Below are 14,220 nucleotides of genomic sequence, written 5' to 3'. Positions count from 1 at the left end.
GGATGGTCTGAACATTTGGATTCCAGGTCTTCAGGAGCTCATCAAGGAGAATTGGCGATTGCTGCCACTCTGAACCTTCCCCCTGCCCCTGACAGTAGCAACCCCAGGACCCGCGGGCTCTTAGGAGGGACTTTGGTGAGAGTCACTGCCCAGGAGCCCGCCTGGAGCTATGTGTTCTCCCAGGGAGGCCCCAAGTACAGGTCTGATCGAAACAGGGAGAGAAATCCCAGGGCCCCCTACCCTGTCTTCTCCTGGCTTCCTTTCCACCCCCAGCCTCATGGGAGGTTCCTGGGAACTCAGTTTGAAAACTATGGGGCCCTTTCCACTAGTATGAGGTGGTGATGGCAGCATCTGACACCCAGAAGGGTAGTGAGAACTAGGAATGACAAAATCATTACTGACTGCTTGAGCCCATCATTTCACGGCTGAGGCAGCTGAGGCCCAACACAGATAAACCACTTGTCCCTGTGAGTCCCGCTCTGCTGAGCCACCTGGCATGTCTGAAGTCCTCTGAGGGCTGTCCCTGCCCAGTCCTCCCAGAACAGGACCTTTGAGCCTGGTCCCATCCTCCGTTGACAGATGACGGTGCTGAGGACCAGAGGGTGGGGCTGGCCGAGGTCACATAGCTGGCCCCAAGCCTCAGTCCCCACCTCTGCAGCCTGGCCTGCCCTGGGGACCTGGGACCCCTCAGTCACAGGCCTGCCTTCCGTGTCAACCTCCAGAACTGCCCTCCTCGGAGCACCTGAGTGTGGCGGATGCCACCTGGCTGGCCCTCAATGTGGTGTCAGGCGGTGGCAGCTTCTCCAGCTCTCAGCCCATTGGTGTGACCAAGATTGCCAAGTCAGTCATCGCCCCGCTGGCCGACCAGAACATCTCCGTGTTCATGCTTTCCACCTACCAGACAGACTTCATCCTGGTGAGCCGCAGCCCCATGCCCCAGGGCCTTGGGCACTGTGGATGCCCCCTCCGACATGTTCTGCAAAGTTCTGTGGCCCCTGTTCCATGCTCAGTGCAGAGAGAGGTCAAGGGTACCTCAGGGTCATCAGTGTGGCTCTGGCTGGGCTCCAGGTCTCTGCCTAGCCCCACCCGCCACCTGCCTTTTACATGGGCCATACTTGGTTGGACCTGGAGACCAGGAGGTGAGGGCTGGGGTCCCGTGTGGGTGGAGTGCCCTCCCAGCTAGACACCTGGCTCCCCTCTCCTACCCCTCCCTTGGAGTGGCAAGTGTATCCGGTCATGGGGCCAGGAACAGTTCTGGCCACCATGTCCTTCATTCTCTCCTCCCATGGGGCATGGCCACCCTCAAGAACATTGGCCTGGGGAGAGGCAGGGACAGCTGTGGGCACAGCTCTCAGGAGGGTGGAGTGGGGCGTGGATCAGCACCTTCTGGCCTTCGGTGCCGTGTCTTCTCCCCTGTGCATCATCCCTGTGCTTCTGGGAGGGGGACACCCTGGTCCCAGGCTCCTGGCCCCCGCTGGAACAGTGGGAGACAAGGACAGAAGAAGCTGGTTCTGAGGGCAGAATCTGAGTGAAGGGGTCAGCACCCCCAGGCCCACTCCATCCAGGGGTCATGGAACACTCACATCCTTGGCTTCCCGTCCCCAGGTGCGTGAGCGGGACCTGCCCTTCGTCACCCACACCTTGTCATCAGAGTTCACCATCTTGCGGGTCATCAATGGTGAGACGGTGGCAGCTGAAAACCTCGGCATCACCAACGGCTTTGTCAAGTCCAAGATGGGTGAGTTGGGATCTGTGCAGGGGAGACCTTAAGGAGTTACTGAGTCCTGCCCCCAGGCAGTCCCATTCCGGAGCATTAATTGAGCGCCAGGTGTAACATGATACAACAGTGCTGGCCAGACTCATGCTCCCAAGGTCTATCAAGGGCACTGGACGTGGATGTAGCCAGTGATGGCCAGAGTCCACTCCTGACCCAGCCCAGGGTATCAAGGAGGGCCTCCCAGAGGCAGTGACTTGACCTGAAGCTTGAGCACAAGTAGGTGCTAAGTCAGGTGGGAAGGTTGGGAAGGGCATTCAATGCAGACAGCATGGCATGTGCAGAGGCCCAGGGGCCTGGGATGAGTCTGGAGAATCAGGAGAGCTGTAGGTGGTGGAGGCTGGAAAAGTGACAGGGGCCTGGGCTTGCAGGGCCTGCAGCCGGGCCTCCTCAGAACAGCTGCCAGCCGACCCCACCCCTCGTCCTGGGCCCTCCACCAGCCCCACACTGCCACTCAGCTCCTTGCCTCAGCACCCCTTGTCTTTGTGTTCTCACAGTCCAGAGGCCCGTCATCCACCCACTGTCCAGCCCAAGCAACAGGTTCTGTGTCACCAGCCTGGATCCTGACACGCTGCCCGCTGTTGCCACGCTCCTTATGGATGTCATGTTCTACTCCAATGGGTAGGGCCCCTTGGGTGTGAGGGGCTGCAGGGTGTGCAGGGGAGGTGGGGCTCTGCCTAGGGGCCCCAGTCTTAGCTGGGAGACACCGACCTGCCCTGGGAGCTCATCTGAGGGAGAGACATCCTTCCTTGGGGACCCCACAAGTTTGTGAGGCCCCATGTGGCTGTTGTACACCCCCTACTGTGCCCTGAGTTCAGGGGGCAGCCCAGTCAGTCCTGGGGTCGGGAACTCAGGGTTTCTCATTTGGCGGATGGCACTGGTTTGCGTTCTCCTCAGAGCAGATTTTAAGTTAGGCCAGCACCAGGTGTGGTGGGGCCAGGACCAGCGAGCAGGTGGTGACTACAGACTGCCCTGAGATGTGGACACCTCATTCATGCTGAGGCCTATGGGCAGAGCAGGGGGCCCAGCTGGGGGTCAGGGTGCAGTGGGGGCCCCACCCCACCCGTCACCAGCTCCCCTCCCCCAGAGTGAAGGACCCCATGGCTGCCAGCGACGACTGCGACCACATCCGCTTCTTCTCCTTCTCCCTCATCGAGGGCTACATCTCCCTGGTGATGGACGTGCAGACCCAGCAGAGGTGAGCCAGGCCTGGGGTGGAGGCCAGGCCCAGTGTGGGCTGGCTCCCTGATGGGCACATCACCCACTTTGTCCCTAGGAAGAACTCACCACAGCCCGTCATCGCATGTGAGCTGGCCTCATCTTACAGATGTCAGGCAGCTGAGAGACTAAGGCCCTGGTCATCCGAGTGCTGTTTGTCCCTCCCCCAGCCCCCCTGTAGCTGGGCAGTGGCATCCCAAACAGCCTTAGCAAAGGGGGCACTGTTCCAAAGCCCAGTGCCAGCCTCGCCTTCCTGTCCCCCCACCCCCCATGAGGAGGGTGCAGAGAGAGTGCACCGGGGCTTGGAAGGGGTCCTTGAGGCCCCTGCAACAGGTGGAGCCCAGCCCACCAGCCACCTCTCGTGTGCTGGCCCCCATCGGTGCCCTGAGGGCAGGGAAGGTGCTGGGGAGGGCTGGCGAGGGAGCACAATGAACATTGGCCTCTGGGGTTCTTGTCTTGCTCCTTTTAAGGTTTCCTAGTAATCTGTTGTTCACGAGCGCATCTGGAGAGCTCTGGAAGATGGTGCGCATCGGAGGACAGCCCCTGGGATTCGGTGAGCCCCGTGGGCTTCCACACTGGGGGCGGGGGGCCTCTGAGCGCCAGCCCTCAGCCTGTGCGTGTGCGTGTGATTGGGAGATGGAGACCTTAGGGACCCTGAGGTCCTCACTGCCTGTGGTCCGTTGCCAGTGAGTGACAGGAGGCAAAGGCCTCCGAAGGATGGGAGAGCAGCTTCGAGCCAAGCTCTCGTTTCTCTGTTAGACGGTCAGTGCCTGCCAATTATTAGAGCATCAGGGACGTGACACAAACTGCAGGAAAAGCAGTCCCGCAGTCCGCTGCTCACACGGTGACTGTGGTCATTTTGAATGAGTTGCCCTCCATGAAGGCACGTCCTCGCTGGCCATCTCCCGCTCCTCGCCCCTGAGCTCGCCTCCCCGCCACAGGGAAAGCATTCTCCTGAGTGAGCACGACGGCCTGAGCGCCGCAGACAGTGTGCAGTGATGCCCCAGGCTCAGCCTGGCCTCTGCTTCCACGGCTGTCCACACGGGCTCTTCGGTAGATCGTTTTCCCTAAGCGTTCTTCCCACGAGCACTTTCCGAGGCGCCGCAGGCCCTGGGCCTGCAGCTGGAGGGCCACAAGCCTGGTCCTCCCACCGCTGGAGCGGCCGCTGGGCACTGGGGCTTTGTCTGCCTTAGAAATGCTTGCTCTGGGCTAGACTTGTTAGACCCGAGAGCTTGGACCCAGATGGGGCTCCTGGGGAATCGCAGGTTGGTGGTTTCCAGGCAGCACCCTCGGCAAACCCTAGTGGGATCAGCGACTCCTGTGTCCCATGGACAGCGCACAGAATGTTCCACATGAAGCTCAGACTGCTTCAGGGGCCGTGGGGTCAGCTCTGGGTGCTCTGCTCCTGGGATGGGACAGGGAGATGGCAGGGCATTCTGACCTGGGGTGAGGGGTCAGTGAGGGAGCCAGGTTCTGCCGCCTGCCCATGCCTTTCTCTGGACAAGCTCACAGATGGACAGTAAGTAGCGGGCCGGACCGTGCTGCCTAACTCTGCTCACGTCATTAAACCAGAGCCGAGCTTGGGGCGGGACAGTGGGCTTCCCTCTGGAGTGCTAAGAAATGGACACTGAAGTCTCCTGGGCTGTGCCTGGGGCCCAGCCTGTCCCTCAGGGCCTCCTCCTCTGTGGACCCCAGCACTTCTCCCGTCCACGTTTGCTGCCCGGTGCAGGGCTGTGGGGCTGTGGAGATTCAGCAGACTGGAGGAACTCGCCAGTGAAGGGGGCTGAACAGTGTGACCTCAAGCAGCTTGCTTAACCTCTGAGCCTCAGTTTGCTAATCTGTCAAATAAAGCTGATGAGACGCTGCCTCAGGGTGGTTCTGAGCACTCCATGAGGTGTCAGGTACATGAGTGCTCAGCAAGCAGCAGTTGCTGTCACTGCCACATGTAAGGACCAGGTGGCTTAGAGAAGGCTCAGAAAGGGAAGGCTTCCCAGGGGAGGTGGCTCCGGAGCTGACCGGTCAATATTCAGCCGGCTGATGGGGAGGAGAGGGTAGTACCAACAGAGGGAGGTGTGACATGGTGGCACCTCTCCACGACACCCAGGTGGCTCCGAGCAACTAGGCCCAGGGTGCAGAGTCCAAAGGTAGAAAGGGTGGGAGAGGATCCTGGCCAGATCAAGGTAATCACAGGCAGAGTTCAGGGCCTGATGCCAGACCAAGGGGTCCAGCACCATTTCTTCCTGAAGGTAGAGGAGACCAGCAGATCTTGGGCAGGCGAGGGGAGCAGCCAGGGATCACGGGGAGGAGACACAGGCAAGAGGCAGAAAGCCTTGCATATCTGCTTATCTTTTTATCCCAGGTTTTTACCAAAATGCATGCAGTATAATAACACAGTAGTCCCCACTTGTCCTCAGGGATACATTGCAAGACCCCCAGTGGATGCCTGGAACTGTGGATAGTACCGAACCCTGTATAGACTGTTTTCCTATACATACAAACCTGTGATAAGGTTTAACTTATAAATTAGGCACAGTAGGAGATTCACAACAACAGTAATAAAATAGAACAATTATAACAATATACTGTAATAGAAGTTACTGTAGATCTCAGCAATCTCAGCTTACGATTTTTTTTTGTATTCAGTCGAGAACTTTCACCTTTTTACTTTAAGATGACATTTCTGGCTTCTCTTTGGCATATCTAAATTGTCAGCATCACTATTCTTGTGCTTTGGGGCCATTATTAAGTAAAAGAAGGGTGACTTGAACACAAGCACTGTGATACTGTGACAGTGGATCTGATAACCAAGACGGCTCCTAAGTGACAAATGGGTGGGAGCGTGTATAGCGTGGATCTGCTGCACAAAGGGACCCACGGGCCTGGGCAGGATTTCATCACGCTGCTCAGAAGAGCACACAATTTAAAACTTATGACTTGTTTATTTGTGGAACTTTCCATTTAATATTTTTGGATCTCGATTGAGTGTGGGTAACTAAAACTATAGAAAGCAAAACTGGAGGTAAGGGGGGACTACTGTGTTACAAAGCAGGAGTCAGGGTGAAGGGGAAGTATGGGGCAGAGTAGGCGGAACTCGAATCATCTCTCCATTGGCAGATGCTGCGTGGTCTGTAGGGCTGCTCTGTGTGAGTGACCTCAGGGATGGGCGACACAGGGAAACGTGTGAGAAACACCAGTGTCAGCCTAGCAGGCAACAGCTCGCTTTGCCTGCCTGGGATGGCGAGGGTTTTAGAGCCATGCTGATAGCTATAAGTAGCCCTCCAAGAAAAATAACTTGTTGAGAATCTGGAAGATTCTAAACCAGTGGATTCCGTATGTTTCTGACCATGGTTTGGGGGAAATATATTTTACATCATAATCCAGCACACACAATATGAAGACAACTCAAACTCGGGTTTCACAAAACTACTCACTCTAGCTCTGTGCTGTGTCATATGGCCTTTCCGTTTTTAAATGCTGGTCACCAGCCTTCTAAATTCATGTCACTAAGGGGTCACAACCCACAGTTTGAAAGTCACCATTCTAGACCCTAATCTCCTATCCGCCCCCCCGCCCCCCGCCCTCTTTTATAGGAATAGTTGTGTCTGTAGCTGAAGTCTCTTAGGACACAACCAGTCTCCACAACAAAGCAGCACAGAGACGGTCACCAGAAGTGCAGGCACGAGGCCTGCGCAGCCACCAGAGGGGCTGGTGGGTCCAGCCAGGGGCCCTGGCAGACCAAGCGGAAAGCAGGAGCTTGAGGGACCTGCAGGGTGACCGCACAGATCCACGGGTGGCTGACAAGAGCAGGACCAGGGCCAGAGAGTGAAGGGGCGAGGGGGATGCTGGATTTGGAGATGATGGGGGTGGAGCCCAGGTTGAGTCCCAGGCTGCAGCCTCAGGATTCCTTGATGAGCTGGTGACCAGATCTGGACTTTCCTACCCAGTCTGGGACAGTGTTGGGGAAATGCATCATCGCCAAAATCGTTACAGTGGCTTTGAGGGAACTAACCCATGGGATTGTGTTGATGGAGAAGAGTGGTCCTCAGATCTTGGAGGTCTTCCTGTAGGAGGAAGCCTTAAGTGGTGTCTTCAAATCAGGCAGGAAGCTGAGGGTGAGGGGAGGACCAGCCCCAGGCAACCCCCAGGCCACCTTATTGGCTGAAGTTTTGGGCAGGCCAGAAAGCATCACTGCTTCAGAGGTCCAGAGGAAGAAGGCAGTCTCGTTCCAGCCCCCCTAAATGCCTGACACTGCCTTTAGGATGGGCCGGGGAGTTATCTGATGGGCACTCTGGTGAGGAAACTTGGGCTCAGAGAGAGGAAGTGACTTGGCCACAGTCATCCAGCTAGAAAAGGGTCAGAGGGCAACAGAAAAGAGGCCTGAACCGGTGTCCTTCCATGGCTCACGCTGCCTCCAGTTCCATCTTAGAGAATTAGAAAGATGGCAGGGAAGGTGGAGTGGGACGACAAGGCACAGAAACAGGCAGAGGGTGATCAAAGTTGAACAGAACTGGGTTCTGTGGAGCTGAGGACAGAAAGCTGGCTGAGGGAATCAGAAGGCTCCTGGATGGTGGGGGAGGGTGGGAATTCTATGGGAAGATTGTGGGCGCCCTGGGTGATGAGGCCACGAGGAGTCTGAGCATGGTCCCCTCCTCTGTCCCCAGATGAGTGTGGTATCGTGGCCCAGATCTCTGAGCCCTTGGCTGCTGCAGACATCCCCGCCTACTACATCAGTACTTTCAAGTTTGACCATGCACTGGTGAGTGTCCAGCAGGGTCCCCGGGGCAAGGGAAGCTCCTTCCAGGGCCTGATGGGTGTCTGCCTCCTCCTGCCCTTTGCAGGTACCGGAAGAAAACATCAATGGTGTCATCAGCGCCCTGAAAGTCAGCCAAGCAGAGAAGCATTAGAAGGACCTCTTCTACCCTCCCCTTCTGTCCCCCAGGCCTGGGCCTGGCCCCCACCCCAAAGATTCTTCTTGCAGTATTTCTCAACAGACTGGAAAGTCGACCCCAGGGCCCCCAAAGAAGGAACCTCTGGGAGATGCCCTGGGTTGCTGATCCCGCCAGGCCTAGGACCCAAGCCAAGGCCTCCCATGCCCTCTGCCTTTCCAGAGCCCCCAGACCCTCCAGAGAACCCCTTGCCTCCTCCCCCCAGCCCTGCCCCAGAAAACGATGTCTGAGGCCCAGGGAGCTTGTGAACTGACTCACCTTCTCATCCCACCTTGCCCACAGCTGAGGGCAGACGCTGAAGGAAGCTGCGCCTCCTACAAGATACTGGGGTACTGATTCTCTTGTCATCTTGGGGGCTGGCTGAGCGGGACTGAGTTCATGGAACCTGGGAAGACCCCTGTGAGGATGGGGGGCTGAACACTGTGGTCGCTGGTCTCTGGTTCCATCAGCTCGGGGCTGGTTCCCGCAGAGTGGAGGCCAGTGGGTAGCCCTTGGGTCATGTGCTGCTGAGGCTCTGATGGAGCATGGGTGGGCCCTGAGCTGGGGGGGGACCCCAGCCACCCAGAACCTCACCTGCCAACCACAGGGCCTGCGCCCTGACTCCCAGCAAGACTGCCAGGGGGCCCTGTCCAGACCCGCCCCACCACAAGTACTCACTCCTGGAGGACGAGGCAGTTCCCAGGAGACCCACCAGCCTGGGGCACAAGGTCCTGTCCCCTCTGGTTTTCCTAGACCCTCCTTGGGCAGGCAGAGCCTCAGTTTCCCTTAAGTAGGGACATCCCCAGCATTCTGGGCTTGGGGTTTCTTAGGTCACCCACACCTCCCCAGCAGTTGACTAGACCAGCACAGGGCTCCCCCTTTGTCAGACCCTCCCCTCCCCCACTTTTGGGGGCCATGGAAGGCCTCTGCCCCCAACTTTCCTGCCTGCCTGCCCCTCAGTCCAGGGACTGTGGCATTCATGAGTACTTGACCTGGGAGGCAGCTTATCTGAGCCTTAATAGAGAAAACCATACCTTGTTTTAGTTTCTTATTTAATGTATCTGTGCCCAGGCTGCGGTGGGCAGCATTTTCAGGGGTTGGGGCCTGCTGAGTTCTGTCAGGGGGCCCAGAGGCTCAGTGTCACTTGGCTGGTACCCTGTGGCTCCAGGGACAAACATGAGAATCAGGAGCTGTTGTGGGGGCCTTGGCCCTCTCTTCAGAGCAGGAAGCTAGAAACAGAGGTCTGTTACAAGGCGGAGGTCCCCGGGACACCTCACACAGGGCTGCCCAGCCAGCTCCACTGGCAGGTATCCAGGCAGCTGTGGTTCTGAGCATCAGAGGGGACCCAAGGGCCACGGGGAGATAGACAGCCAGGCGATAAAGGCTGACCAGAGAGACTAGGGCAAGCCCCGGTGCCACCTCCCCAGCAGGGGCTCCTTTCTGAACAAGGAGGACCTGAAGGGCTGCTGTGGCTCATGCCCTTCCTGGCGCTCTTTCTCAGACGGCAGCTGGCGGTGCTGTCCCTGAGGAGTTTGGAGGAGAAGGGACGTTCTCTTGGTCTGGTGAAGGGCTTATGTGATCCCCACTCCCCCCTCTCCAAGCCCTGGAAGCCCACCAGATGGAGGAGCTCTACATCTGGATCTGTGCCGATCCTCGGGGCCCAAGCACTGATTAGGAACCCACTTTTTTTTTTAAGTTGATTCATTATGCACAAAACAACCAAAATGTGTCAATTGTTTGCTGGTTCCAAAACTGGGGTGGCCAAGTGGGTGGGGCAGCCCTTGAAGCTCCGAGTCCCCTTTCTGTCCCTGAAAGGCCTTGACTTTCCGTGATGCACCTCTCCAGACTCCTTCCTGTAGGTTCCCTGAATCTGTCACTTCTCCACCTTTCCTCCCTGCCGAGCAAGTGTGTCGGCCCCATGACCCCAGAAGCGTGTGCTCCCCAGACCCTCTAGGACGTATCTATTGTACACACCTATAAATACCTGTGTTTTATGTTGATATAGATATATACTGTAAATAGCATATATACTTGAGCAATATATATGTTAATATATACTGTGGGAGCACACACATGCGTGTGTGTGCAGTACGTGGACACAGACCCCACTGTGTGTGCGCCTGTGTGCGTGAGGGCCTCGCCCCGCTGTGTCTGCTGTGCACCCAGCACGTTTTGAGCCACCATATATTTTTAATTCAAGTATATAGGCAATACGATGATGAGAGAAGCCGCTGGCTGCCTCCGCCCTGACTTGAGAGACAAACAAAACCAGCAGCCCAGGAGCTGAGCCCCGGGACAGGAGCCAAGGGTCCGCACTCCCTTCTTCCCCAGCTTCCTTTGAAAGATGGATTCAGCCCCTTCCTGCACCCCTTTCCCATGGCCAAGGGCCCTGAACACCCTCGTTTTCTTTCGGGGATGGTGGCTCAGAGGGAGTCGTTGGAATTTCTTGCTTTCGAACAAAACACACCCCTCCCCAGCGCCCTCAGCCTGAAGACCTGGGCCAGTGGGATGGTCATCCCTCAGCTTGCCATCTGGGGTCCGTTCCCCTCCTCGCATACTTGTTTTCATGCTGACGGCTTACCTGACTTTTTTACCTGCAAACTTAGAAACCTCAGGTTCTTTTCCAGGTCTCCTCCTGGGGACTGGACCTATGCCCTTGACATTGTGTCCGGGGAGGGGTTGGGGTGAGGGCTAGCACTTCAGCCCCGGTGGGTGGCCTGTGGAGGGTTATTTGCCCATTCCCCGTCATCCTGCTGTGTGAAGAGGCTGGGCGCATGCTCTCAGTGTCTGTTCGGGCCTATGGGGAGCAGAGTCAGTGGTTTGGTCTCCACAGCAATTTGGGGAGAAGAGTAAGTGGTTTTCCCGGTGGCCAGCTGCCCCCAGTTGTCTCCAGGTTTCCTGGGTGTGGGGGTCTCAGACCCCAAGCTCCACTTGGAGGGATGATGTGCTCCTCAGCGAGGCTGACATAGCCCAGACCCACCAGAGAATCAGTCTGAGGAAGATGCCCTGTGGGGGCTGAGGGTCTCTGGGCTCCGGCTGGGGAGGCAGGCAGCGCAGTAAAGGAAACGGGGCTCCTGGGCCTGGCTGCCGAGAGGCGGGGTGAGTGGGCACCCGGAGCCGCCACCTGGGCTCTGAGCTTTTGTCTTTGCCTCTGTGCCTCTCCCTGATGAGAAAAGCTCAAACCGTCTACACCACCCCCACCCCTCGCCCCTCGCCTGCCCCATCCGTGTACACTCCAGAGTGGTGCGAGTCAAGGAGGGGAGAGGCAGGGACAGGAGGAGCCCTGGCCAATAAGGCCCTCACCCCAATTAGAAAAATCTGCTCTGGCTCCACCCTCAGCATGGGCTTCCCTGGTTCCCACAAACCCCCTTCTCCCTCAGCCACAGTCCTCACCCACAGAGAGTTGGGCAGGGCCAGCTCTGCACCTCCTTCCTCCACGGGGGTCTCCAAAGTCCCCCAAGAGGTGCTGCCCATGCCACTGCCCTCAGCCCAGGCACTCATCCGAGCTGGAGAGGTGTGCAGACCTCAACTCTCAAGATTCAGGGGGTACAGAGCCCCCCAAGCACCAGCAGGCTCCCCTCCCACCCTCTCCAGGCCACAGGCTCCTGGTAGAAGAGAGGGAGCCGGGGAACCCACAGATGCCCACTGTGGCCTCCCTGCCAGGTAGCATGGCCTCCGAGACCAGTGTGGTGTCCAGAAGGAGATGCAGGGTCTGGTGGGGCTCATCCCCTCTGAGGTGACAGAGGAGGCTTAGGAGGTCAGGAGAGAATGCTCTGGGGAGATAGGAAGATCGTGGCCCCCACCCCAAGCCGAGGACACTATTTGCTGATCATCAAAGAGGAACCTGCACCCACCAGCGGCCCCTCCTGGCAGCATCTCCCAGGCTGACCTTTAGGATCCCATGGCCACCCAGGGCCAGCTTTCTGAGCCACTGGGTCTGGATGTGGGGACAAATAGGGCCCTTCCCAGCCCCAGCTAAGAGAGGGTACCTTGGGGAGCTCGCAGATGAGAGCAGAGCACGCCAGCCCTGGGACTGAGCAAGTTTTGATGCCACTCTGTGAGTAGACACTGGGCAGAGGTTGGAAGGAAGCCCCCCCCCCAAAATATCTGTGCCCACTGTAAGTCAGGGCAGGGGGCAGCCGGTCACTGCTGTCACAACCATGGGTTGGCTTAGTGAGCGGAGCTTGGGGCAGGATGATGGGAACTCCCAGCAGTGGACAGACATGGGCTTTGGCTTTTCAGCTTTCCTAGACGCTGTGCTGAGGGAGGGGCTGGAGCCCTCCCTCCATCCAGAGAGGCCGCCTGGGAGGGGAGCCCAGCAGGGTGGTGGCCGGCGTCAGCCTCGCAGAGGGCAGGCTGGGGAAGAGTGGCCAGGGCTGTCCTGAGGGCAGTGGAGCCCTGGTGTAGCTGGACACCCTTTCCTACATCTCACTGCTCAGCTAGCTTTTTGCTTTCTTTCGTTTTCAAACTGGAGGCAGCAAAAGGACAAGCTTAATTGTCTCTCATCCCCTTTCCATACCTTCAGCTTCCAAATTCACGCCTCCTATGAAGCCCTCTCTCTTGGAAGGAAAGGTGGGAGCTGGGGGCTGAGGCAGCCTCTGTCTTTGAGGCTGATGCACCAGGAGTGGCCTGGAGAGAAGGCAGAAGCCTGTGGCCTGGCCCCTGGCATCCGTAGGCCGCCTAGTTGTAAGGGAGTTTGTGGCTCTCAGTTCAAGGAGGGGGAGGCTGTGAGAGTCAGAGGTGGAGGGCGGCCCCTGCCCTGGAGTCAGGACAGTGTTGTGGGCACTCGTGTGTTTATGCATACACACAGAAGTGTGAACGTGTGCTGGGCCCTCCACAGTGTGTGTGAGCACATGCGTGCAGAGCCCAAATCTGAAGTAAGGGATTTTGATCTGAGCTCATCTAGTATGTTGAGGCCTCGGCAGCGTTCTCAGTCGTGGGGCACATGTGGAGATGATGGGGAGGCGGGCCTCGCAGGCAGGACTGCCCCTCCCCACTTGACTTTGGAACACAGCTCTCTGGAGTGGGGGAGAGGAGTCCCTAGCAGGGGGTCTGCTGTGCTCTACAGAGGCCTGGCTGTCCATGCAGCCCGCCCACGTGGCTTGACCTGCTGAGCTGTCTCTTCAGAAGCATCCAGTCCTGAGGACATTGTTCACAAGGAGAGGTTTTGGGTGCTGGTGCCCCTTCTCATCCCTGAAGAGGATCTAGCAAGGTTGGAGATGAGAAGGGAGGGGGGATGAAAAACAGGCCAAATCCAGGTCCCAAGTCACAGGCCAACCCCAATGTGTTTCCATGTCCACTGCCTCAGTACTGCCTCAGTTTACCTATTCAGAAAATGGTCCAGAATGAACTGAGCACAGTTGGCTGCAAAACTGGGGTCGGGGGTAACACAGAATCCCAAGCCCTCCTCTCGCTCTATGCCAAAATCGTTTCCGTTATCCTGAGATGGGAGTGAGTGGATGCTGGATGCACAGTGTGGCTCTGAGAGGCCTCTCCCCTGCCCATGGCCTTGTCTTGGAGGTCTGGCCCTCACCTGGCATGCCCTGGGTCACCAGCAGTAGCAGTGGCACTCACACCTGTCCCAAGGTCTGGAGAGGGGAGAAGTGGGCAGCGCTCCACCTTGGAGGGGCCCTCATGCTTTCTTTCTTTCTTGAAGAAACACGAAACCCTTGAGATTCATGTACTGTATGATGGAGAGAAAAAAGTACCTAATGTTCCCCAAAAAAGACAGTATATTTTGTACTTTGTAAAGTGTTAATTAAAATGGAGAGAAAAATCATGTTGGCTGAGGGCTGTCTAATGTTGTGCTGATCCTGGGCCACATCTCGTCTCTTTCCTTCTCCAGTCCAGGGTGGGGGGAACACGGGCGGGGGGTTGGGAGGAAGGCAGAACAAGCCTTCCAGTGTGACATCCAGTGTACAAGAGGGGACACATCCCCAGAGCGAGAGGGGCTGTGTTAGTTACCTGACGCTGTGTAACAAGTTGCCTCAAACTTAACAGCTTCAAATGATTATTTACATGTCGCAGTTTCTGTGGGTTCAGAATCCGTGAGCAGTTGGAGCAGATCTGGCTCAGAGGCCCTCACGAGGCTGCGGTCATCTGAAGTCTTGGCTGGGACCGGAGGATCTCCTTCCAAGGTGGTCTCTTCACAGGGCTGGCAAGTTGTAACTGGCTATTGGCAGGAAGCCTGTTCCTTTCCATGTGGGTCTCCCCATGGGGCTGCTCCAGAGTCCTCACAGTATGGTGCCTGGCTCCCCCCACAGCAAGGGACTCAAGGGACAACGTAGGAACCAAAATGGCTTT

At 57.4% G+C, this 14,220-nt stretch overlaps 1 protein-coding gene across 1 annotated transcript in view; it reads left to right on the top strand.

Moving 5' to 3' along the window:
• Window positions 1–13,696, top strand: part of CASTOR2 (cytosolic arginine sensor for mTORC1 subunit 2) — a 61,874-nt gene extending 48,178 nt beyond the window's left edge. Inside the window, exons 3-9 of the mRNA XM_070566466.1 lie at window positions 723–916; window positions 1,606–1,738; window positions 2,272–2,395; window positions 2,862–2,972; window positions 3,463–3,545; window positions 7,654–7,748; window positions 7,831–13,696. Of these exons, the coding sequence (XP_070422567.1) occupies window positions 723–916; window positions 1,606–1,738; window positions 2,272–2,395; window positions 2,862–2,972; window positions 3,463–3,545; window positions 7,654–7,748; window positions 7,831–7,896 (806 nt within the window). The 3' untranslated portion in view covers window positions 7,897–13,696. The remainder of the gene's footprint in view (window positions 1–722; window positions 917–1,605; window positions 1,739–2,271; window positions 2,396–2,861; window positions 2,973–3,462; window positions 3,546–7,653; window positions 7,749–7,830) is intronic.
• The last annotated feature ends 524 nt before the right edge of the window (window positions 13,697–14,220 follow it).

The sequence above is a fragment of the Equus przewalskii genome, chromosome 12 (genome assembly GCF_037783145.1).
Source record: "Equus przewalskii isolate Varuska chromosome 12, EquPr2, whole genome shotgun sequence".
Lineage (NCBI taxonomy): Eukaryota > Metazoa > Chordata > Mammalia > Perissodactyla > Equidae > Equus > Equus przewalskii.
This window is presented reverse-complemented; position numbering and strand designations above follow the sequence as displayed.